The sequence below is a fragment of the Notamacropus eugenii genome, chromosome 2 (assembly GCF_028372415.1).
Source record: "Notamacropus eugenii isolate mMacEug1 chromosome 2, mMacEug1.pri_v2, whole genome shotgun sequence".
NCBI classification, from domain to species: Eukaryota; Metazoa; Chordata; class Mammalia; order Diprotodontia; family Macropodidae; genus Notamacropus; species Notamacropus eugenii.
In genome coordinates this window covers 484,303,542-484,329,404 of record NC_092873.1, presented here as the reverse complement: position 1 = coordinate 484,329,404, position 25,863 = coordinate 484,303,542, and the positions used below count along the sequence as shown (strand labels likewise).

Below are 25,863 nucleotides of genomic sequence, written 5' to 3'. Positions count from 1 at the left end.
CAGTTTTGCTCACCTCCTTCTTCATCAGCTCATAAAAGTTCTCAGAATTGTTCATTTTTGTAATATGGATGTTGTAGTATAAATTGTTCTTCTGGTTTTTCTCACTTCATTCTGCATCAGTTCATGTAAGTCTTCTTGTGTCTTTTCCAAGTCACCAATTTCTTCCTTTCTTACAGTGCATTAGTCCTCTATCCCATTCAAATACCAGAAATTAATTTGGCCATTTCACAACTAATGGATCCCTTTATTTTCCTTTCTTTTTTTGCCACCGCAAAAAATTACTATAAATATTTTTGTATGTAAATGATATTTTTCTCTTTTAGGGTTAGGGGTAGCAGTGAAATAGCTAGGTTGAAGGGCATGTACCACTTAGTGACTTTTTGTTTATGATTCCAAATTATTTTCCAGAATCATTAGAACCATTTACAATTCTATCAACAGTGCCTCAGTGTACCTGTTTTCCTAGATCACTTCCAACATTGATCATTTTCTTTTTTTTAATCATCCTTGCTACTCTGGTACATGAGGTAGCATCTCAAAATTGTAATTTGTATTTTTCTAGTAGTGATATGCAACATTTTTTCATACAGTTATAAATAGTCTGGATTGCTTACTTTGAAAACTGCCCCTTCATATCCTTAGACCACTTGTCAATTGAGAATGGCTCTTTTTCTTACAAATTTGAATCAGTTCCTTATATATCTTGGAAATGAGACCTTTATCAGAGAAACCTGTGGCAAAAATTTTTCCTAGTTCATTATTTCTCTTTAAGGTTTGTTTGTGCCAAATCTTTTAAATTTTATGTAAGCAAAATTTTACAGTGTTATCTCCTGTCATCCTCTCTGTTCCTTATTTGGTCATGAATTATTCTCCTATACATACTTTTCTGTGTTTCTCTAATTGATGTGACCTCTTTAATATAGGTCATGTTCCCAGTTGAAACTTATCTTTCTATAAGTTGTGAGATGATGATCTAAATTACCTAATTTCTTCCATACTGCTGTCAAATTTTCTCAGTTGTTTTTGTCAGGGAGTTAATCCTTATCCCAGTAGCTGGGATCTTTGTGTTTATTCAGTACTGGGGTATTAGATACATTTGCTTCTGTATATCATTTACCTAATCATCACTTGGCATTAATTTGGATAAATCTTTCCATACTTCTCTGTGGCAATAATTTTTAATCATTTCTTACAGCACAATAATATTCCATTGCATTCATGTAACACAATCCTTTAGCTGTCCTTCAATTATAAGCATCTGATAATGTAAGCTGTTATTATTGTTCTCTTTCCAACTAGAATGAAATTAACTAATAGTCAAGAACCAAGACATAGATTTAGAACCCTCTCATAAGTGTGTAGCACAGTGCTAAGCCCATATTTGGACTTACGATACTAGGAGATGATGCCCCCATAGGACAGAGAGGATCATCAGAATATTATATTCCTTGGACCTTCTTCTCCTACGTTTACCACTCACCTGGATTGCCAGATCTGGCTCTTTCTGTATGTTGGCTATTGGGCATGATTCCAAGGTTACAAAATACCCTGCCAATGGTGGTTGACCTTGCTTATAGCGACAGCTTCCCAGGCCTCTACCTTGAAACTGGTTCCAGAAATTCTTTCTTGACTTTGGACCAAGTAGTCTCTCCTTTACTATTTCCCAAAATTCCCATATCCCTTAATCCCTGGCTGATGTTATTCCTTGAACATGTAGGATTCCTTGGGTTTCTAGATCTGTTCCAACTTATCCTATATGATATTCCCCTTTGCCCCTTCTTGCTTTCACTATATCTTGGTGCCTGGTTCTTGGACCAGTTCTCTTTCCCTTTTCCCCCTTGTCATTATATAATCCAGACCATGTGAGTGACTTTTCTTGGGTTTATTTAAAAGGGAAAATAGAATTCCAGGGAAGCTAAAGTACATATAAGGGATTCTGTCCAAGGACAGACTGGGTGGTCTTTAAAATGGCTAATTTAATCTTTAGTCACAGTTCTCCAGGCCTAGTGTATCATCTCTCTTCCAGCTACACTTCCATGACATTGCTGTCTTGCCATTTAGCAGAGAAGGACCATTCTTGTCCCAGATATGTCTGGTGTTTGTATGGCTTGGCTTAGGTCAACCAGAGTGCTCTGGATTAAGTGTGTGTCATTTCTGCTCCATGCAGAATATCCTCTCACCATTCTAGAATGCCCTTTCTGGTCCCCACAGCCTGGCTCCTGCTACCCATCCCTAAAGGTCTTGTTCAAATCTTTCTGACTACTCCAGTCATGTTCATCTCATCTCATTCAATCATAGGGCATTAGGGAATCTTGCCATAGGAATGGGTAAAGAAGGGTTGCTTGGATGTTTTAAGAACCTTGCGTTAGGGTCTTGACTTCCATTGGAATTCACTTTCTTTTCTATTGATTCCCTGAAATGAGTTGATAAGGAGGTTTCAGAAGTCTCATTCTTAGAGGTGATTTTGAACTCTGATTAACAGGCAGCAGAAGGCACAAAAGAATGAAAAGTGTGATTGCCTTGTCCTTTCTGTCCTTTATGTACATCATCTCCTGGCATGATCAATCAATCAATAAATCGACAAGAGAAAAGCAAGCATTTATTGAGCATCTGGGAGGGAGTAGCATTCTTCTAAAATATAATGAAATAGGACATAATATCATAGGATCATGGACCTGGTCCTGGAAGGGATCTTAGAAGTCATTTAGTCTAACCCTCCTATTTTACATAGGAGGAAACTGAGGCACAGGGAAGATAAGTGGGTTACCTAAAGAAAGACGAGTAGTAAGTAGAAGAGCTAAATTCAGACCAAGATCCTCTGTCTCCTAATCTGGTGTTCCTTCCCTTGCCACTAGTCTCAGAGATTTCAATTTAGAGAAGCCCAATTTACATGAAACAGTTTAAAATTATGGATAAAAATAGAACAGGCATTTATTAAGTGCCAACTGTGTGCCCAATACTGGAGGAAATACTTTAGGATAGTTCCTTATCATCAAGGAACTTTTATAGTCTAGAAGCATTTTAGAAGAAGTAGAGAATAATTAAATTCTACCTTGCTCTGAATCAGCTACAAGTTCTGCATAATCTGCAGGAGGGAGTTCTCATATTGGTGAGATTGTGGAGCTGGCTATTAAAGCAAATTCAAGACTTCAGAGGAGGAGGAGATGACTGTGGCCTGGAGTAGTCAGAGAGAGGGTGGGATTTGAACAAAGCCTTTAGGAATGGATCTGCCTGGAAAGTGAAATGTGCAGTTTAACATAGGGTTTTGATATACAGGGTGGTCTCTGAGAAACAGAGACCTGTTGGCGGAGCCTCTAAAATGTACAATTAATTCCCACATCTCTTATCTTTCTAAACACAAAAGTGTGTGTATAGCTGGTGGCAACGAGTGTATGGAGGGTCAGGAGTCATGGGAGCAGGTAATCATGGTGGGAGTGGAGCTACCCCACCAGAGTAGCTGTTAGTATCAGTGTTTAAGTAATAGCTCTCATCTGGGAAAACCTCTGCCTTTTCTGGCCTAGTAACAGATGATCAGTTCTTTAGCCATGTTCCCTCTTTCCAGTTGGTCCTTCCCCTTATTCCTGCTCTGCATGGATCTACATGGAATTTCCATGTTTGGAAACCTTGGGGCTCGAGATTTCTAGTTTCCTAATTGAGGGGTGCTCCTGCCCTGTGACTTTAGGGCTTAGAAACCAATTAGCAATGCCTGAGCAAGACCCTTCCCCTCTGTGTAAAGCAGGGGAACTTCCATGTTCCCTAAGTTCTTGAGCCTCTCTGAGGCATGGAACAAAGATGCTTCCAGAGCCCAGTACTAACATGGATTTTCTCCCCCTACTATGGCCTAAAGACCATTGGATCTAAGACTCTTTGGAGAGATCCCTAGGGATATCTGTCTGTCCTTGGTCTTGACTTAGAGGTGATCCTGGCCCCAGTGTGAAGAGCTCATTGGGCTGTTCTATCTTTCTCTTGCTGTCTCTTTACTCCCTTGGTTGTCTCCAGTTAAGTCACAGGACCTTATCTTTTATGCCTTCCCTTTAACACATCAAATAAATGCGCCTATTTTCTCTGATATTACCTGGCTTAGGTAATTCTTCTATGAAGACCTCTTTAGTCGTAGCAAGGGACTTTGACAGTAGGTCATAGATATGACTAGAAGGCAATGTGGTGTAGTGACAGTCACAGGATCTGATTTCAAATTCTGGCTCTGCCAGTGTGACCTTGGGTAAGTCATTTAATATCTTGGCGGGGGCTCTCACTTTCTTCATCTATAAAAGGAGGGTGGTTGGCTTAGAATATCTTTCTAGTCTTTCTAAGGTCTCTTCCAGTTTTAACTTTGCCAACCAATGATTGATGATAAAAGAGAAATTACTGAAGAGCTCCATTGAACCCCAACCTGGAAATAATTCTTAGGGGACTCTCAGATTGTGTAATAATTTGGTTAAGAATAATTCCTCCTTATTTTTATGAAGAATAAGAGTCAAGAATATGCTGTTGACAGTGACACAGGAACTTAGACTTCAAAATGACCTTGGTACTCATTTAAATTCAATTCAACAAGTAATTATTGAGTGTCTAAAAGGCTCAGAATTGTGATATAACTTGTGGTCTAGGCTTAGGGCTGACTGAATGCTCCATATAAAATCTAGCAGCCTGTCAAAACTCAAGGCCATTATTGTGGAGAAGCACCATGGGTTAGTGGATAAAGCATGGAGGCACAGAGGCAGGAGGACCCTCATTGTTTTACTAACTATGAGCAAAGTGGCTTAACCTCTCTGAGCTTCAGTTTCCCCATCTGTGAAATGGGGATACTAGTAGCACCTACGTTATAGGGAGGTTTTGGCATCCAATGAGATAATATATGCAAAATACTATATAAATCTTAACTCATTTTATAGATGTGAGCCATTCATATTCTTACTGTACCTTGCTTGGTTTGGATTCAGTATTTTCGCTTGCTTCATTATCTTCAGTGGTTTTCCCTGCCTAATGCTACTGCTTTGTTAGATCCTACTACAGGATCATAGATCTGGAACTAGAATGATATAATAATAACAAATTACTTATAACAAGTAATAATTTGTCTAAGAAACTGTAAGTAATACATTATGTAAACTATTAATATATGGTTATTATTATTAATTAGCTTCCATGTAGTAGAAAATGTACCAGATTTGGAGTTAAATTCTAGTTCTGCCAATTAACACCCGAATAATCTTGGGCAAGTCTGTGCCTCAGTTTCCTCACCTGAAAATAAGGAGTTTGGACTAGCTGACCTCTAAAGTCCTTTAAAAACCTTAGTCAATGATCCTATGAACACCTACATGTATGAAATCACAAGTCCATAAAGGAGAGGTTTATAACTTTTTTTTTGAGTTTCAAGGACCCTTCTGGCAATTTAGTGAAATCAGTTCAGAGAACCCTTTCTCAGAATGTTTTTAAATGAATAAAATGCATAGGATTACAAAGGAAACCAATTATATAAAATCAATCAATAAACTTTTATAAGTGTCTACTATGTGACAGTCACTGTGCTAAGTACTAGGGATACAAAAAGAGGCAAAAATCATCCTCTTCTTTGAAAGAGTTCACTATCTAGTGGGAAAAATTTATAATCCATCAGAACATTTTTTTTAAAAGCAAGTTCATGGCCCCAGGTCAGGAACCTCTACCTGCAGTAGCTACTGTCTACAGCTCTAGCTTCAGTTTTTTCACATTTTTTCTTATTTTATTTTGACTGGTAAACTCAAATCCCTTTCATCCTCCCCCATCAAAAAATAGAAAGAAAACGTCTGCTTCATAGACTTGTTGTAAGGTTTATAGGCGTAAAACTTTGTAAATCATATATCCATATGCAAATATAAATTTATTTTTTCTATAATCTCCCTACCTAGATGATAATTTTTGAACATCAGAGACTTTTCTTTCTTATCCTCCTCACCTACACATTGTTGACACCCAATGAATATGCTGAGTGATAAAATCAATGAGAATGATAATAATTAAGAGCAACAATAAATAATGATTAAGAATAAAGGAGTTCAAATCTTGGCTCTGACACTATCTCTTTGACTTCTTTGGATCTCACTTTCCTTGCCAATAAAATGAGGAGATTGGACCAGAAGACCTCCAAAGTCCCTTTAAATTCAAAATCTATGATTGTAATCGTAGTAGTGGGTGGTCCTTTATATGCAAAACAACATTACTTATTCCCTCTCAGTAGGAAATGTGATGTCAGCTGTGGTTCCAGTGGGTGGGAAAGAAGATGGATTCTCCATTTGGAAGGACAATTTAGGCAGCTGTGGGTATAATAGAAACATTCCCACTGCTGCTGAAGCTGAAATACACCTCTATCAGGCATTCAAAGCCAGGTCTTTGCAGTAACTGAAGAGCTACCAAGATAATTTAGGCAAACATGCTTTCCCCTCCAAAATGATTTGAACAATTATATTAACTTTCTTTTTGTGTCTGTGTCTAGACCAGTGATTTTAGTAGTATAGAGAGATATTGATGAGGAAACTCCCTTTGTCAATGGAGGTCAGCAACCACTGGGTAATTTTTAATTTGAGAAAGTTGTGGCCACTGAGAGCTTAAATTGTTTGTACAGGATCAAAAAGCTAGTGTATGTCAGAGGAAGAGCTTTAAGCCTTTCTGATTCTGAACCTGACATTATTTCCACTTTCAACACAATTTTCTTGGGATGTAAAGAATTGGCAATATAGATCATATAATCTTTCAGTTAACCATTCACTCATTCGACAACTAAGTAAAGCATTGTTCTACGTACTGTGGGGGATATAAGAATAAACAGTCAACAAGTATTTATTAAGCACTTACTGTGTGCTAGCTACTGTGCTAAGTGCCAGGGATAGAGGTCAAAAGCAAAAATAGTTCCTTCTTTCAAGGACCTATCATTCATATAAGGGAGATAATCTATATATCAATCAGTTCATATAAGAAAAATACCAAGTATTGGAAGGTGACCTCAGAAGAGAAGGCACTGTAAGCTGGAAAGCTATGAAAGACCTCCTGTAGGAAATAGTCTTTGTAACTTTCACTAAGCTACAGTCATTTAACACTGTTTCTTATTTTATTTTGACAAGTCAACCAAAATCCCTTTTATCTCCATCAAAAAACAGGAAGGAAAAATAAAACCTCAAAGCAATCAAATATTATAAACTTTTGGAATCAGAAAAAAAACCCTACTCCCTTTTTTGTGAACAGTATACACAGTCAAGTTTATAGTCTTATAGAGATGATAAGGAAGGCATAGACAAGTAACCATGGCATGATGTAGAATGTGAAAGTGAAATACATGACATAAAAATCGTAGTAGAAGAAGAAGGAAAGAACTGTTTTAACTAGGAGTACTTTGGGAAATTTCCCCAGAAGAGATGCTATTTGAGCTGGGCTTTGATGGATATGTAAGAATTCCATAGGCACGGATAGAGGGGGTGATGGTGGAATGTGACTTAGAACTGGTAACTTCATATTTAAGCTCCTTCCAGAGGGTTCTAGCATCCTGTGTCATTTGTGATGATCCAGCACACATTTAGCAAGGTCCCAAACAGGTGGCCATTTTTCCAGGTCTTGGACCTGTCCCAGAAGCAGCAGGACTCACTGGGCTGCTCCAGAAAGACTTGACATTCTTTCAGACTGTGAGTAAAGGTGGCTGTGGTCCTTCCGGTGGTGTTCATGGCTTAGTGTAATGACCCTCCTGGGGCTTAAATCTTTTGAACCACAGACATGGGCACTGCTGACCATTCTGCAGGGGAGGTCCACAAAAAACAGTTTCTGGAGATAGTTTTTTATTCTGGGATAAAGAGTCCTTTCAGAACTTTTTTTATGGAGGGAGAGGGAACATCTATCACTTGTTTTGATATATCAGATCTACTCATTTAGGGAACTTTAAGTAAGGAATAGACATAAAAGCAGATATTTCTCCTGAATTTGAAGGAGGTAAATGGGAAAGATGCTGGAATAAGAGAAAATTAGACATTGAGAGACAAAGGGTCAAGGGGCCATCTTCCTGGACAGAAAATTCTCTTGGCCAGAACCCTGGAAAATGTAGATACAGATTTGAACATATCCTAATGTCCTGAGTCTAGACTTTTACTGCTTGGAGCCAAACTTTGAGGATAGGCCTAAAGGAAGATGGGTAGGTACTGAAGGCACTGTCAGTAGAAGAGGCATCTTCTGGAACCAGTAACTGGGATGGAGAGATTTAAAACTCACTACTCCTCTGAGTTAAGCTAGGATAGATTAGCCTCTATTTTTTGGCTGCTGCTGAAATTTTATGCCAGAGAGGCCAAAATGTCTTTGAGATAGACAGCCAAAGTCATGATCACTTCAGAGAACCAGAGCTCTCTACTTGACCCGAAACTTTTAAAAATAAGTTTTTATTGATATTTTATTATTATTATATCATCATAATTTTCTCCACTCTCTCTTCTCTCCCCATTTCAGTCATTCCACATAAAAATAATGTTTTAAGACAAAAAAAAAAGAAAAAAGCACAACTTAATACCTTAAAAAAGTCTGCAAATATGTGCAACGTACCATACTTATGGATTTTCCATCTCAGTAGAGGGACAGGGTGGCAGTTTCTTCTCATTTTTTTTCTTTTAAGATATACTTATTCTTTGTAATTTTGTAACATTCACTTTTGTGTTTTTTGGTGTGTGGTTGTATTTTCTGTTTACATTGTCGTAACTACTATGTATGTTATTTTCTTGGCTCTGCTTGCTTCACTCTTCATTAGTTCATGGAGCAGATCTTTCCATGCTTCTCTGCATTCATCACATTTGTCATTTCATATTGCACTATTCCATTGCATTCTTGTAACACAATTTGTTTAGCCATTCCTCAAATGATGGACTTCTATTTTGTTTCCAATTTTTTTTGTTATCACAAAACATGTTACTAAAAGTATTTTGTTGTATGTGGAGACTTTCTCTTTTCTTATTATCAATGACCTTCTTGGGGGTGTTAAGCCTATTAGTGGAATTTCTGATTCAAAGTGACTAGTAAATTTTTTTTTTGCATAATTCCAAATTGTTTTCCTAAATGATTGTTCTGATTCACAGCTCTACCAACAATGTACTAGTGAGCTCACCTTTCTACAACCTTTCTAACATTGACCATTTCCATTTTTTGTGATCTTTGCCAATTTGCACGATATGAAGTGGGATCTTAGGGTTGCTTTGATTTGTATCTCTCATCATTTAGAACTTTCTATCATATGGTATTTAATACCTTGCAATCCTTTTAAGAATTTTTGTTCATATCATTTGATCACTTATCTATAATGGGATGACTTTTGGTGACTATGCTTTTGAGTTTAACATAGACTCATTCATTCATTATTCATTTGTTCATTTATTATTTGTTGAGTACCATCCTTATCTGCTTTGCGCTGTGGGGTATGTGAAATAAATGCTTCCTTATGATCCAGGATCTTATTATACACTTGAGGAAGGGGGTCATGAAATATTTAAGTAAAAATCAAGGCATATCACAAAATCATAGAATATCAGAATGGTAGCATATTTCATTCAACTTATACTAATGTATGTTCGTCCTTCATTGCCAAAGAAGACCATGCCATCAGAGAAATGATGACATGACTTGCCCTTGACTTTGTTTGGAGTGAGGGAGGGCTGTGCAGGTCACCAGCCTCACTTGTCCTCCAGAGCCATCTGAATCCAGTGACCAGATATTCATCAGATGACTGGAGATGACCCAAGATGAGGAATTGGGATTAAGTGACTTGCCCAAGGTCACACAGCTAGTGAGTGTCAAGTGTCTGAGGTGAGATTTGAACTCAATTTGAACTTGACTCTTGCACTGGTGCTCTATCCATTGCACCACCTAGTTGCCCTATACTAGAATAGGGATTTCCTCTATAGTATTTATGGCAAGTGGTCATTCAGCTGATATTTGAATACCTCCAGTATTTCTTGTGTCCTGAAGAAGACCATTCTATCATTAGTTTCCTCCTAAAATTGAATTAGAATCTACCTCCCTGGATTTTCTGTCTACTGGACCTAGGTCTTTCCTTTGAAGCTGGATTTGAACTCAGGTCTTCCTGACTCCCAAGTCAAATGGCTGAATCCAAAGAGTCAGTCATCAACTGTTTGTATCATTTTGGAAGACTACCCAGTGATATTTGTCCTTTGATATTTTTACCAATAACCTGAATGAAGGCGTAGATGGCAGGCCTTTGCATAGGACAAAAAGCTAATATATTGGATTACAGTATAAATTCAAAAAGATTTTGACAAACTATAACATTGTGTCAAATCGAATAAGATAAAATTCAGTAGAGATTGGTATTAAGTCTTACACATGGGTTCAAAATTTCATCTTTAGATAAACAAGATGGGAACTTGAAAACAGTTTGATAAGGTGGGACTAGACAATTATTTATTTGAAAAAGAGCTGAGGGATTTAGTGAACTGTTTATATAAGCCAATAGCACGTTATGGAAGCTAAGAGACATAAAGTATCCAGGTCTAGAGTGGTGATAGTCTACTATATTTGCCCTGATCATGCTACACAAGTAGTAGTCAGAAGACAGGTTTGGTGCCATTCACTACTTTTGTGACGTTGGGAAAATTTACCTTGCCTCTCTGGGCTTCAGTTTTTTCAACTGCAAAATGAAGGAATCTCTTAGGTTCAATCAATCTCAAAAATCTGTGATCCTGTTCTGCTATTTCATAATTCCTATATTCTGCCTTTACCTGTAGTCAGCCTCTCTCTTTTGTCTTTGTGATAAGTTTTGGTGAGTGTTCCTATGCTGAATGACCAAACCAAACTCTTCAGACTGACTAAACAGTTCTTCTAGGATCATTCATCATAAAAATACAGTGATCGTTGTTTATATTATTACAGTGAGTAAACTTGGGAGTGGCTGTTGACCTTCAGTTCAGCCCTTCTTCACAGTGAATTAATTGAATCGAATAATCAACCAACCAACCATTTATCTTTTGCCTCTTCTCAACTGTCCTGGATCATGCTGGGTTCTGGACTCCTACACATGATTCTTCCAGGCCTTGGAGTAGATTTCTAAGGCCCCGTTGGCTTGCAAATGTAAACCACATTGTCTGCTGAAATTTCAGAGTCTTGGACTAGAAAACTTTCAAGGGAAGGTGGAAAGCAGACATGTGCCTCTCATTCAGACAGGATGACAAACACTTCAGGAAGTTACATTTGTTTAAAAAAAAAGAAAGAAGAGGACTCGTAAATAAACAAAATCCACCCCCTCATTCTCTTCATTTTACTTCAACTCTGAATTCTCAGGATCTTAGAGTAATAATAAAAATAGCTGGCATTTATGGTTTACAAAACACCATACATATATCTAAATTCTTTGATGCTCACAACTGGCCTGTGAAATAAGTAGTCAGATATCATCTCCATTTTATAAAGAAGGACGCTGAGATAGAATTGACATCAACCTAAATGCCAGAGCTGGAATTCAAATGGAAAATCCTCAGATGGATCTGTTAGGTCATTAATATGGATGTTTTCAAGAACAATGCTGGCCATGTAGGAAATGCGTAATACATATTTCTTTATTTCTTCATTCATTCCCTTCATCTATGCCTGCCCATGCTACATAAATTCTCTACAGTGGATCCATCGAATAGACTGAACTCCTTCCTTGGTTTCTTTTGTTATTGTGAAAATATAAGGAGAGCACATAGACTTTTCTTTTATTGGGTATCACTGGTTTTTAATTCTTTTGCAATTGTCATGTTCCATGACTCAAAATCAATAACATCACCAGTGCCATCCATTGGTGTTATTAATGACTAAAAAAAATCCCTCATATTTGAAGCTGCACAAAGCACTTTGCATATGTTATCTCATTTGAATCTTATTACAACTCTGTGAGGGGCTCTGTTCATTAAGCCAATATAGGCCCTTGTGTCGGGGAGAAATTTGGGGTCATTAAAGGAACATTATGATTTCTCATAGGTCTTGTAGCTGGTTATGTTTAATTATGGGCCCAATTGGTTGTGATTTTGCTGAACATATACATACCTGCTGATGATATGAATTTATGTATATATATATATATATATATATATATAGTATATATAACAAACTATATTTATATACATATATAAGCATATATAACAAATATTTAAGCAGCATAATATATATGTATACACACATTTATATACATTATACACATATATATCTATTTGCCTATCTATCTATTTCTGGCAAATCCAGATCTTAAAACTAATAGCTAACATCAAAAAATGTGTAAAGGTTTGCAGAGCACTTTACAAGCATCCTATTAGATCCTTTTAATAATACTTTAAGATGCTTATTATTATTTTTTTAACTCCTTTGTAGATGAAGAAACTGAGGTTCAGCTAAGTTAAGTGATTTCTATGATCACTCGACTAGTAAGTGCACACATAGTAAGTAGGAACTCAGGTCTTCTCCCTCCAGATCCTGGGCTACTTCTACTGGAAAGAGGCCTCCTTCTCAATCCCATCCTCCCAGAACCATCAAACACAGACGTTTTCGTTTTGAGATCTCTTTCAGGAGATGATCAGTGAATTCTTTCTATTTCTATTTTATTCTCTAGATCTAAGATATGAAGGCAGTTTTTCTTGAGAATTTCTTAAAATGTCATGCCTATGTTCTTTTTTTTTTTGATCATGCCTTTTAAGTAGTTCAATAATTCTTAAATTCTCTCTCCTTGATCTATTTTCCAAATTGGTTGTTTTTCTGCTATTTCACATTTTCTTCTATTTTTTCATTCTTTTGACTTTGGTTTATTGTTTCTTGATGTCTCATGGAGCCATTAGTTTCTATTTGCCAAAATCTATTTTTTAAGGAATTATTTTCTTCTGTGAGTTTTTGTAGCTTCCCTCCCTCCCAAATTTTTTTTGGCCAATTCTACTTTTTTAAGGAGTTCTTTTCATCAAATAATTTTGTATCTCTTTCCCCATTTGGCACATTCTATTTTTAAGGTGTTTTCCATCAGCATTTCTTGTGCCTCTTTTACCAAACTGTTAATTTTCTTTTCATATTTTCTTACATCACTTTCATTTCTTTTCCTAATTTTTCTACCTCCATTCTAATTTCTTTCTTTAATGCTTCTAGGAATTCTTGTTGGGCTTGTGTCCAATTAGCATTTTTCTCTGAGGCTTTGGTTCTAGCTGTTTTACATTGTTGTCCTCCTCTGAGTTTGTGACTTGGTCTTCTCTGCCACTATAGTAGCTTTTCATGTTCAAGGCTTTTTGTTTGTTGTTTGCTCATTTCCCCAACCTATTTCTTGACTTTGAACTTTATGTTCAAGTTGAACTCTGCTAACTTGGGTAGTGAAACACTGTCCCAAGTTTTAGGCTTTTTTGTGCTACTAGTTTTGGGGAGTCTACAAATTTTCAGTGTTTCCAGGGTTGTATGACTCAGGGAGAGCAGTGGTCACTGTTCTTCTGGTCTATGCTCTGGTCTATGCTCTGGTCTTTACTCAGCAAGGGCCCCTGCTTCCTTTCAGCTGCAAGCATTATTGTTCCTCTTAACTCTGGAACTATGACCAAGTCCCTTGCTGTCCAGCAGCCACAAGCGCTTTTGCTCCTCACAGGCTTGGAATTGTGACCAGGGCCCCTGCCCCCTTATGACTGACCCACAAGCATTCCTCTGCCCTGGAACTGTGTATGGGCAATGGAGTTGCTAACCAGTGCCAGCTTCACCTGATGCCATTAAAGGGTCCCCTGTAATCTCTTTCTGACCAATTGTCTGATCCCCTTACTGTCTCTGGGCTGAGAGCTACCAAAGCTGCTGCTGACTCTGTTGCAACAACTTCCAAGACCTTCTTCTGGTGCTTTTGCATGCACTCTGGGCCAGCCCCCATCCCAGCATCACAGCCCCTCCTACTACTGATTCCTTAAGTTGTCATAGACTAGAAAAATGTCACACCCTGACCTTTTGTTGATTCTGCTACTCCACAGTCCTATTTAAGGCATTAATTTAAAGTTATTTGAAGGCAAATATTGGAAGAGTTTGGCTAGGTTGCTGGCTCTAATCTGCCATTTTGACTCTGCCTCTTTATGCTTTTAATTTCTCTTGGCTTATTGCTATTGCTAGCTTTTCTGGAATTATATCAAATAATAATGGGGAGAGGGAGTACTCTTACTTACTCTTTTATTTAGTGGAAAAGGTTCTAGTGTATCCCCATTGCTTAAGATCCTTGGTTTTTGTTTTAAATAGATACTTTTTGTCCCATTCTGCCTATACTTTGTTGGGTTTTTAGTATAAATAAATGTTGTATTTTGTCAAAGGCTTTTTCTACAACTATTAAGATGTAGTACTGTATAGTTATGGATGTTTTGTTTTTTTAAAATATGATTAATTATATTTTTTTTCTAGTGTTGAATCATCCATCCATTGTTGATATAAATCCTATTTGGTTGTAGTGAATGATTTCTTGTATAAATTCCTGTAGTCTGAAAGGATAGTGTTTAAAATTTTTAAATTGATATTAATTAGTGATATTTGTCTACAGTTTTCCTTCTGTGTTTTATCCTTCCCTAGTTTAAGTATTAGGACTACATTTGCCTCAAAAAAGGATTCTAGTAGAATCCTTTCTTTTTCACTTTTGAGAATAATTTGTGTAATATCAGTACCAACTGTGTTTTAAAAATTTGATAGAATTCTCATGTGAATCCATAAGGACGGGAAGTTTCTCTCCCCCCGCCCTCCTTTGTTAGTTCCTGCTAACTTTATGGGTCCTTAAATTATGATGAAATTATGATATTTCAGCATTTATCCTACTTCCACTCATTCACCAAAGAGACCTCCATAGCACTGACTTCATACCAGAAGACCAAGGTCCATTCAAGGTTGTTAGTAATGGGATTACTTAATTCATAGGACTGTTGTAAAGATCAAACAAGAATGAATGTAAATTAGCAGGTAGGGCTTGTTAGAAAGTCTATGAACATTCACTTTACAGCTGAAAGAGACCTTGGAAATCATTTAGTTAAGTCCCCTGATTATAGTAATGAAGAAACTGGGACTCAGAGTGGGTAAATGACTTGTATTATATACATAGTATCAGAATTTGGATTTACTTTCATGTTTCCTGATTTCAAGGTCTAGATTTGTGATGGCTAAAAGTTGGATAATAAAAAATAGCTCATGAGTCCATATCTATACCTTGAATGAGCTCTTTCCCTCCTATCTTTCACTTCTGATCCATATCAGTAAGAAACTGAACTTTTGTACCCACAGACTTGGTTTCCACCAAGGTCAGTTGGATTTCAAAATGTTTTCAGTTGAACAATTGTTTTTTACCAGTATGAAAATCCATTTCTCATAGTACTAGGATCCTCTGTCCCATCTTTCTAGCCTGTGGGTAATGGGCACATGGTCTGATGGAAGCCATTCTTTCCAGAGAACTATAGGGCTGAGGTGCTTGTGATTTCATAGTGAACTCTTGGTATGTCACCTCATCCCATCACTTTAGAGAAGTCATTCAGAAATTCAATTGAAGAATAAATTGCCCTTCAATGCAAATAGAATTTGGAAGTGGTCTTGGAGGTGATCTAGCTCTCTTCAACCAATCCCTTCATTTTATAGATGAAAAAACAGGTGCTGGGAAGATAATGTTACCTATTGAGTTATTGGCATAAAGTATTCTCTTCTTTTTTCATTTGTTTATTTTAAGATTACAACATTCATTTCCACAAAATTTTGAGTTCCAATTTTTCTCTCCATCTCTGCCCTTCCCCATCCCATAGCATCTTGCATTCTGCTTATCCCTTCCCTCAATGTACCCTCCCTTCTATCACACCCCACCTTTCCCTTATCCCCATCTTCTCTCTTTTCTTGTAGGTCAAGATAGATTTCTATACCCCATTACCTGTATTTCTTATTTCCCAGTTATATGCAATAACATTTCTCAACAGTCACTTCCTCCAATACTTTGAATTCCAACTTCTCTCCCTTCCTCTCTCCCCATCCATCCCCACTGAGAAGGCAAGCAATTCATCACAGGCTATATATGTGTCATTTTGCAAAAGACTTCCATAATAGTCATGTTGTGTAAGACTAACTATATTTCCCTCCATCCTACCCTGTTCTCCCTTTATTCTATTTCTCTCATTTGACCTTGTCCCTTCCCAAAAGTGTTTACTTCTAGTTACTTCCTTTCCCCATTTGCCCTCCCTTCTATCATCCCCCTCATCCCACTTCTCCCCTTCTCCCCTACTTTCCTGTAGTGTAAGATAGATTTTTATACCAAATGCAGTGAGCATGTTATTCCCTCCTTAAGCCATATGTGAACAGAGTAAGCTTCACTTTTCCCCTCTCACCTTCTACCTTTTCTCCTCCATTGGAAATGATTTTTCTTATTTCTTTTATGAGTGGTAATTTGCTCCATTCCATTTCTATCTTTCTCCTCCCAATATATTCCTCTCTTACCCCTTAATTTTATTTTTTTATAGATATCATCCCTTCTGATTCAACTCAGCCTGTGCTCTCTGTCCGTATGTGTGTGTGTGTGTGTGTGTGTGTGTGTGTGTGTGTGTGTGTAATCCGTCCACCTATCCAAATACTGAGAAAAGTCTCAAGAGTTACAAATATTATCTTTCCATGTAGGAATGTAAACAATTCAGCTTTAGTAAGTCTCTTGTGATTTCTCTTTCCTGTTTACCTTTTCTTGCTTCTCTTGATTCTTGTGTTTGAAAGTCAATTTTTCTCTTCAGTTCTGGTCTTTTTATCAAGAATGCTTAAAAGTCCTCTATGTAATTGAATTACCATTTTTTCCCTTGAAGTATTATACTCATTTTTGCTGGGTAGGTGATTCTTGGTTTTAATCCTAGATCCTTTGACTTCTGCAATATCCTATTCCAAGCCCTTTGATCCCTTAATGTAGAAGCTTCCAGATCCTATGTTATCCTGATTGTTTTTCCATAATACTAGAATTTTTTCTTTCTAGTTGCTTGCAATATTTTCTCTTTGACCTGGAAACTCTGAAATTTGACCACAATATTCCTATGAGTTTCTCTTTTCGGGTCTCTTTTAGGAGGTGATCAGTGGATTCTTTCAATATTTATTTTGCCCCCTGGTTCTAGAATATCAGGGCAGTTTTCCTTGATAATTTCATGAAAGATAATGTGTAGTTTCTTTTATTGATCATGGCTTTCAGGTAGTCCCATAATTTTAAAATTGTCTCTCCTGGATCTATTTTCCAGGTCAGTTGTTTTTCCAATGAGATGTTTCACATTATCTTCTATTTTTTCATTTTTTTGGTTTTGTTTTGTAATTTCTTGATTTATCATATAGTCATTAGCTTCATTCAGCTCCACTCTCATTTTGAAAGAACTGTTTTCTTCAGTGAGCTTTTGAACCTTCTTTTCCATTTGACTGATTCTGCTTTTTAAAGCATTCTTCTCCTCATTGTCTTTTTGGACCACTTTTTCCAATTGAGTTAGCCCATTTTTAAAGGTTTTATTTTCTTTAGCATTTTTTGGGGCCTCTTTTAGCAAGGTGTTGACTTGCTTTTCAAGCTCTTCCACAACCTGAGCCCATTACATATTCATTTTGGAGGTGCTGGATGCAAAAGCCTTGAGTTCCTCTGACAGTATGCCTTGTTCTTCCTCATCCAAAAGGACAGAAGGAGACACCTGTTCACCAAGAAAGTAACCTTCTATGGTATTATTTCCCCCCCCCCCTTTTTGGCATTTTCCCAGCCAGTTACTTGACTTCTGAATCCTTTGTCAAGAGGAGGGTCCTAGTGCTCTTCCTCACCCCAGGACCATTCTCAGAGCTGAGATTCAGCTCAGCTGCTCAATTCCCCCAGGGGTTTTAAACTGAGCTGTTCCCACAATGGAAGCTGCTGCCCAACTCTGCCACTGCCATGCAGTACTGCCACCCTGCTGCTGCTGCCGCTGCTGCCTGGGGCTCATTCTGGGGGGGACCTTACTCCCTTCTTGCCCACCTGGGAAAGCGCTCTCACTGACCTTTGAAGCCTTCTTTGGCACTTGTGAGTTGAGGGATCTGAGACCGTCTCTGCTGGGGATTCTGCCCCAGAGGCCTGTTCTGGTCCTGTTCCTCCCAATGCTGCATGGCCAGAGCTGGGCTCAGCTCTGCTCAACATCCTTGGGATAGACCTTTCCTGTCAGCCTTCCAGGAAATCTCTTTCTGGCTGGAAATCTCTTTCACTCTGTTGTTCTGTAGCTTCTGCTGCTCTAGAATTTGTTGAGAGTCATTTTTACAGGTATTTTATGGTCTGTGGGGGAAGAGCTATAGTATGTGCATCTTTCTACTCTGCCACCTTGGCTCTACCTTAAGTATTCTCTTCTTAAGAAGTTTTATAATGTCTTTTGTTTTCACACCAAAGTAATTTCTGCAATGTAAACATGCTCTCCCTTTCCCCCAGACTTTCTTTGTAATAAAAAAATAATAATAAAGCAAAGCCCATTGGTATATTGGCTGTGTCCAATTGAGCTTGCCACATTCTGTATCATGGTCTCATCCTCTCCAGTAGGTGGAGGGAGATACATTTCCTTCTCTCTTCTGTGGGACCAAAATTGGTCATTATGATTATGCCATCTGAGCCTTCATTTTAGTGTTCTTTTCATTTATATCATTATAAGTGTTGTGCACATTCCTTTCCCCATTCTGCTTACTTTATTCTGCCTCAATTCATACATCTTCTCATGGTTTTTTCTGAAATTTTCATATTCATCATTTCTTATGGCATAATGATAGTCTTTGTGGAATGTATCCTTGCCAAGATATAATTGCAAGGGATGCCTTAGATATAGTTTGCATCTCTTTTCAGGTGAGTAACTTTGGTTTGTTGGGTAGGAAGGTTTGCAGTACCATTAAATGCTCCCATACTCTAAGATGGGTCTATAACTTGTAGAACATTTTTTGGGGGGAGATTGGGGATGGTGTATAGACAGGGACTTTAGTGGAACTTGGTTGATAATAGGACATACAGATATTTCTCCTTCCCTTGTACTATGACGGGCTTAGCTACATTCATTCAGAAAATAAGTCATTTTCATCTTCACTACAAAACAAACTCCTCTACCTCACATGGCAACCCTGTCTTTCCATGGAGCTTTGAAATACAAGTACTTGTTGAGTTATACTAAAAACCCTACCACAAAGCAGCTAATGAGGACCTTCTTTTCAATATGAAAATTGTTGGTAAAAGCTGGTTTGCTAAGATTTGCCACTTTACCAAAGAGACTAACTAGTACACCTCCATCTTAGCTTCAACACATACTACCTATGTGGTGTTGGACAAATTACTTTATTTTTATAAGCTTCAGTTTCCTCCCTTACAAAGTAAGGAAAAGAATATGTACATCATCTATGTCACAGGGATGCTGTGTGGAAAGTACTATAGAAGTGAAAATTATTATTATTATGTACCTTTCCCTATTCATTGACCTTACAAATCAGAGCAGATGGATGCCCTATTGTTAGAACTTTGGGAAGTACTGGTTGCTGCTTTTTCTACATTCTAGCTCCTTAAAAGTACATTTTAACCCCATAAACCTTTGGGGGAATAAAACATTTTCTAGTATCCCCCCAATATTTGGAGCAGTGTTATCTAACCTAATCTATTTTCTGAGGGTCCTCTCTGTGTTTCTTAAGGCATTTGGGTCATGATCTACAGAGATATCCCATATCCACAGCAAATGTAGAATACAAAAAGGCTTTATAAAACATTGATTTCCTTTCCTCTCCCAAGGGAGACCTACAAAAGGGCCAAGGTCTGTGCCCTAGGAAGTCCTCGAGGTTGTGTCTGGAAGTAAGGAAGCCAGTGTCTTCTCCACTGGAAGTCAGAGAGAGAAAGAGAGTGAAAAGGAAAGTGACCCATCTGGTCCATCCAGTCACTGAGGATCCATCACGACCCTCCAGAGAATGTTCTTCACCTCTTAATGTAAGTGTAGCTTACTCTTGTCCCCAGTTTCCTACTTGATCTGAGAGCTCTCCAGTTGTGTACTTGGGGTGTATGTCACAGATGTGGCACTTGAGCCTTTTCATGGTTAATACCTTTCTCATTTCAAACTGATTTTCTAGAAAGAGCGTGGGTTTTGGAGTCAGAGATCCTGAGTTCTAGAGTCACTTGTTATTTAAGTGACTTCAGGCAAGTCTCTTACATCTTCTGCACTTCAGTATCATGAAACATGGATGTTGGACCAGATGTCCTCAAAGGTTCTTTTTAGCTCCTTGTGACTGTCTCTCCCAACTTTAAATTTTGTGATGCTCACATTCCGCCCATTTCCCACCAACTTTTCCCAGTGTACATGATATGAGAGGGAAGGCTGTGTAACATAGACATCTAATGGGAAGGCATTGGATTTGTTGGAATTGGGAAGGTGATAATGAAAATAATTTGTCTTTGTGAATCCCACCCTTCCTTCCTTCTTTTCTTTCCCTTTCCTACCTCCCAGACTTTAGGATTCTTCATTGACACTAGACTAGCCTTGCTGTTGAAAGCCTAGATTGGGGTAGCCTTAGGGAAGAATTGGGGCAGCCCTATGGAGATGTGGCCTCTTGCTGGAGGCTGGGATAATTCCTAGGACTCTTTGGAGCATCTATATCGAATAGTACCTTTGGAATCATGAAAACCTGAGTTTGAATCCTGCCTCAGGGCTAGTCATTTAAACTTTTCAACCTCAGATTCCTCAGCTATAAAACAGTATAATATCACCTATCATAGGACTGTTGTTACAGGGAACAAATGAGATAAGATATGGAAAGCATTTTGCAAACATTGAAGGGCTATGTAAATGCTATTATTATCATTGCTGCTGCTATTCCTTAATAAATCTAGAGCTTCTCTTGCTTGAGCTGGGGAACCCATTATATTTGACCTAGAGGTGATCCAATTTCCATTATCCTAGGGAGGTTCCAACTGTTCAGGAGTCTCATGATTCAGGGTAATCCTAGAGCTAGAGCTAGACTAGACAATCTCATGCCCCTTTGATTTGGGTCTATCTCATATTTAGAGGATTGATTCCTCTAGCACACACTGATTTCAATCTTCTTTGAACTTTCATAGCACACAGTTAGGAGGGCAGATGAAAGAAATTATATGATCCTACAACTTGTACAAATAGTTCTTCATGCATGAAAACTTTTCTTGTCCATTCAACTAGGTCATAAGCTTTTTGAGGACAGGGACCATGTATTTTGGTTCTTTTTTGTCTCTCCATCCTTATGTTGTATTCCAGTGAAGTTAATGGTGGACCAAACCAATCCATTTTGCAAATTCAAGGAAAGAGAAAAGTCTTAAATCCACCACCAAATACAGAAAGCTGCAGAGTTTCTAGCTATAGCAATGCTCTGTATCCAAGGAATCCAAGCAAGTTATGAGAAATCCCCAACTGTTTCATTTTACCAAGCTGATGGAAATAGTACATAATCGATAAATAACTCTGTAATGAATGGATGTTGGAATTGCAGCAGCTCATATTTATATAGCACTTGACACTTTACAAAACATTGTCCTCCCCACAACCTTGTGAAGGTGACCGTTCAAGCATTATTCTTCCCATTTTATAGATGAGGAAATTGAGATGTGGAGGTACTTGCCTTAGGGTCACACATCTAGTGCTCAGCAGAGTCCAGGATTCAAACTCAGGTTTTTGGACTTGCTCAGTCCACTCAACCACATGGCCTTCCTTTGGGTGGGGTGTGTGTGTGCGTGTGTGTGTGTGTGACATTCCTCTCCACTTACTATTTTGAAAAACTCCCATTACATCTCCTGGTGATTATTAATAGTCAAATGTCTGGCAGTGCCTTATGGTTGTGAATGATTTGTAGGGACATTTTGTATTTTTTTGGTTCCCTAGTGCTAAGGACCAAGCCGGGCCTTAGTTCTAGTTCTTCATAGTGTACATTTCATATATTAATAATTCATAGCTATTTAACCACTAACCAAAAGCTACTGCAAGGTTTCTCTATTACAGCTGGATTCTTCAAACATTTTTTGTCCATGAATCATTCTGCTTTACCTTTCAAAGATGGTCTTTGCAGTCTTGTCTCCCCCCGCCCGCCATATGACCAGTTACAAGAGTGAATCAGTTGTTGTTGTTTTAAAAATAAACATAAACCCACATTTTTCTTAGAGAAGCATTGGGGTTAGTGAATAGAATGTTACACTTAGGGTCAGGAAGACTGGATTTCCAATCTAGCTTTTTGAAGGTAACCAAGTCACTCTAGAAAACTGTGGTATGGATATGTGGCTGGCTACCCACACTGGCAAAGAGAGTTCTTAAACCAAGATATGTACTTTTTTTTAAAAAAAAGAATTAACAAAATTCAAGTCTATGCCTTAGACAAACAGGTCACATCATAGATCTCACACAAGATTCTCCTTTATCTGAGGTTGAAAGATCAAACTTTGGTTTTAGGGAATAAATCCACTAGATTCTCCTATTCAATATTTTTGAGGCTAGGGTTTATTTACCTTAGCTTTCTTAGTTTTTATTATCATAGGATTGTAGTACTAGAAAGGACTTTAAATATCACCCAGATCGACTATTTCATTTTACAAATGAGAAAACTGAGTTACAGAGGGGAGAAGCAATTTGCTCAGGGTCAGTAAATAGTAAAATAGAAAGATAATAAGTGACTGAGCTGGGATTCACATCTGTCCTTTCAGTATGGATGTTGAAACTTGTATGGGGTAATATAAGATGAAAGATTGAACCAGAGCATGGGATTAATGTTTATAAAACCCGGCAGAAAAATCCCAGTTAACTCTTCTTTCTCCTTTTCTCTTTAGTCTCCCCTCTTATTGCTTCCTCTCAAAATGGCTCTTGCAAAATTATTGTAGGTCTCAGAGGATCACCACTGTCAATTTTAATTAGTCCTTTAAAAGGAAAAGATTGTTTTCAACTGTAAATCAGTTATCTTTGAGAGCTGTCTTCTTAAAAGCCAGTAGCAAGAAGCCTAGAAATGATCGCTTTCCCATGAAAGGGTTTTAAAAGTTTTTTGGATTTGACTTTCTGGCTTTGAAGCTTTGGGCAGGGAAGTATTATAAAACAAGCTTGGCCTGGGATGGTGACAGCCTTGTGTGTTTTGACAGCCTTAGGGGGATTTTGTAATTGTAACTAGTTATTGGAGACAGAGATGTGATTCTCTGCTCATTGCAAAATGAGCTATGGTAGAGATGATAATGAGACATTGTGATCCAATTGCTCAACAAGCTCCAACATCAGAGATTTTGGAACTTCTACTGGCTATATTATTGTTTAGAGCAGACAAGATCAGAATCCAGAACCTACTATTGAGAGAACAGAGAGTTACTGTGGGTGTATTATTATTACAGTTAGAAAGGAGGAATAGAACAGAGATTGACGAAAGGAGATATAGATGAAGTCACAGTAAGTATTGGGAATAATAAATAAGTAAAATTCTGCAAAATAGTTGTTAAGGATGGATGAACACTATTGTTAAAAGTGACATGCCAGGTCAGATGATTCATGAATCAATGCGTGGCACAGGGGATAGAACAATCTGACCTCAGTCACTTACTAGCTTTGTGACCCTGGGCAAGTCATTTCACCTTGTTTGCCTCAGTTTCCTCATCTGGAAAATGAGCTGGAGAAGGAAATGGTGAACCCCTCCAGTCTCTTTGCCCAGGCAACCCCAAATGGGGTCCTAAAGAGCTGGAAATGACTGAAATGACTGAATAACAAGCACAAGGGTGGGGTGAAGAATCTTAAGTGTGAACATGGCTTTAGTTGATGACAATAAGGTGGAGCAGATCCAAAGGACATGGATCAGCACAGTGGAAGGCCTTGAGTTCATATCATATGAAGATCAGTTCAGTTAATAGAGAATGTGTGGCCCGGAGAAGAAAAGATCTGTAGCATAGGTGGGGGTTCAGGGCTAGGGCAGGAAGGGGAGAGGCATGATGATCACAGCTCTCTTCAGGTATTTGAAGGGCTATTATGGGAAAATAGGATTAGACTTGTGTTGTTTGGCCTCAGAGGGCAGAGCTAGATATGATGGGAAGTTGGAAAGATGTATATTTAAGGCTCTTAGGAAAACAACTTCCTGATAGGTCTGTCCTAGTCATGGTTCCATTCAAGGCCTGAGGGTTAGGATAGAAAATTTCATTAATAAAACAAATAATAAAAATAATATGATGAAATAATAAATATAATATAATATGTAATAAATAGTTATAAAAATAAATAACAACATTTTCAGCAAGCCCCAGGTAAAAGCAATCTATATGGAAGCAAAGGCTGTTCACAAGGGAGTTCCCTTGGAGCATCATGAGCATCCTGACCAGAATTCTAGAATTGCCTCTATATACTTCTTGCTCAAATTCACTCAAACTGCCCCAGCAGCAACCTGGGGCACAAGAGCCTTGGTTGTGGCTTCTATTCTGTTCTACTAGTATCCTGGTCTACCATACTATCAAAAAAGTGAAACGGTTGACTTCAGGAGGTGGTAAGAAACCTTCCTTAAAGATCTTCAACAGAGAAGAGACGACCACGTATTGGAGATGTTCTAGGGGGGATTCCTTTGTATGTGAGGTGGGATGGAGGGTGCCTGAGGTCTCATCCAGCTATCAAACTCTGTGATTTTTTGATTCATCTAGGAAATTCTCCTGCAGTCAGGAGGAGAAACAGGAATGAGAGATGCTCAAGAAGCAATAGAGTAGGACACTTTTTCAGGTTCAAGCCAATGTATTTCACCAAGAATCAGTCTATACAGCCTGGGAGGTAGAATACAGAACTAAGGTCCTTCTAGAACAAAGACTATCAGTCATTTTGCCAGATTCTGATCAAGGACTCATGACAAAAAGGAGCCATTATGATCATAGGAGAGTGAGAAATTATTACTTAAAGTTGTCTGCTTTTCAATCTATTGTGAATCGATAGGCCTGACAAGCCTCAGCTGGTACTAACAAAAATGGCCTAGACCTAGAGAAGCTGGGATTTCATAGAAGGGAGATCAGAGATGTGTTCCCTTCTATGGAGCAGAAATTGGCCTTTCTGTATCTTCACAGCATTTCAGAGTAGGAAGAAACCTTATTGGCTTTCAAATCAGACTCACAAATGGAAAAAACCAAAACAAACACCCTACAACACACTGGACAAGTGGCCATCTAGGTTTTGCTCTGTTTGTTGGGAAGATTTTCCTCATGACAGTACTATAGATGCCTCTTGTAATTTTTTGTTCTGGTTCTGTCTTTTGGTTCAGTCATCTGGGGCCAAACAGGACAAGCTCTTAAAGTAGCTTGTTACCTCCAGTGCTAGGTCATCACCTTCTTTCTTGGGGATTGCTATGAGCCTCAGTTTTCTCATCTGTAAAATGGGGGTATTAACATCCTCTACCCTGTGGAGGTTTATTTTGGAAATCAAATGAGATAATATATGTTAAGTACCATGTTAAACCTTAATGTGTTATATACATGTGAGCTGTTTTTCTTATTCTTATGATTTTTTACTTTGCATTGCTTTGATCCTGGATTTTCCCTTGCTCTATCACTTCTGGTGGTTCCCCCTGCCTGATAATGATCATAGTAATTATAATAACAATGTGGCTTTAGTACATGTAAGAGCATAGGATTATAGAGTGAGAGCTGAGAGGAACCTCAAAAGTTAACAAATTAAATTCTCTCATTTTACAGATAGGGAAACTGAGACCTTGAGAGTTTAATTGAATTACTCATGATCACATAGCTAGTAAGTGTCTGAGGTAGGATTTGAATCCAGGCCTTCCCAACTTCCTATTCAGAACCCCATCCACTGCACCATGCTGCTTTAGAGACATAGTTCTACCTCCAGCAGAACTCCTATAGAAGACAATTAGGCTTCCCCCTACCTCTTTGTATATAGTGTAAACTGC

The 25,863-nt window shown here is 38.1% G+C and overlaps 1 protein-coding gene across 8 annotated transcripts in view; it reads left to right on the top strand.

The window, feature by feature from the left end:
• The window catches only part of DDR2 (discoidin domain receptor tyrosine kinase 2), a 253,306-nt gene that overhangs the window by 36,794 nt on the left and 190,649 nt on the right, over positions 1 to 25,863 (top strand). For 4 of the 8 annotated variants that reach the window (XM_072648779.1, XM_072648773.1, XM_072648772.1 and 1 more), the window contains exon 2: positions 19,736 to 19,927. The exons of 2 other annotated variants lie outside the window; for them this stretch is intronic. Coding sequence is in view for 3 of the 6 variants with exons in the window: in XM_072648773.1 (XP_072504874.1) it covers positions 19,736 to 19,927 (192 nt within the window). In the remaining 3 variants the exon portion in view is untranslated. Of the gene's footprint in view, positions 1 to 19,735; positions 19,928 to 25,863 lie in introns of those variants that run through there. 2 more of the 8 variants (XM_072648777.1, XM_072648780.1) reach the window with 2 other exon arrangements.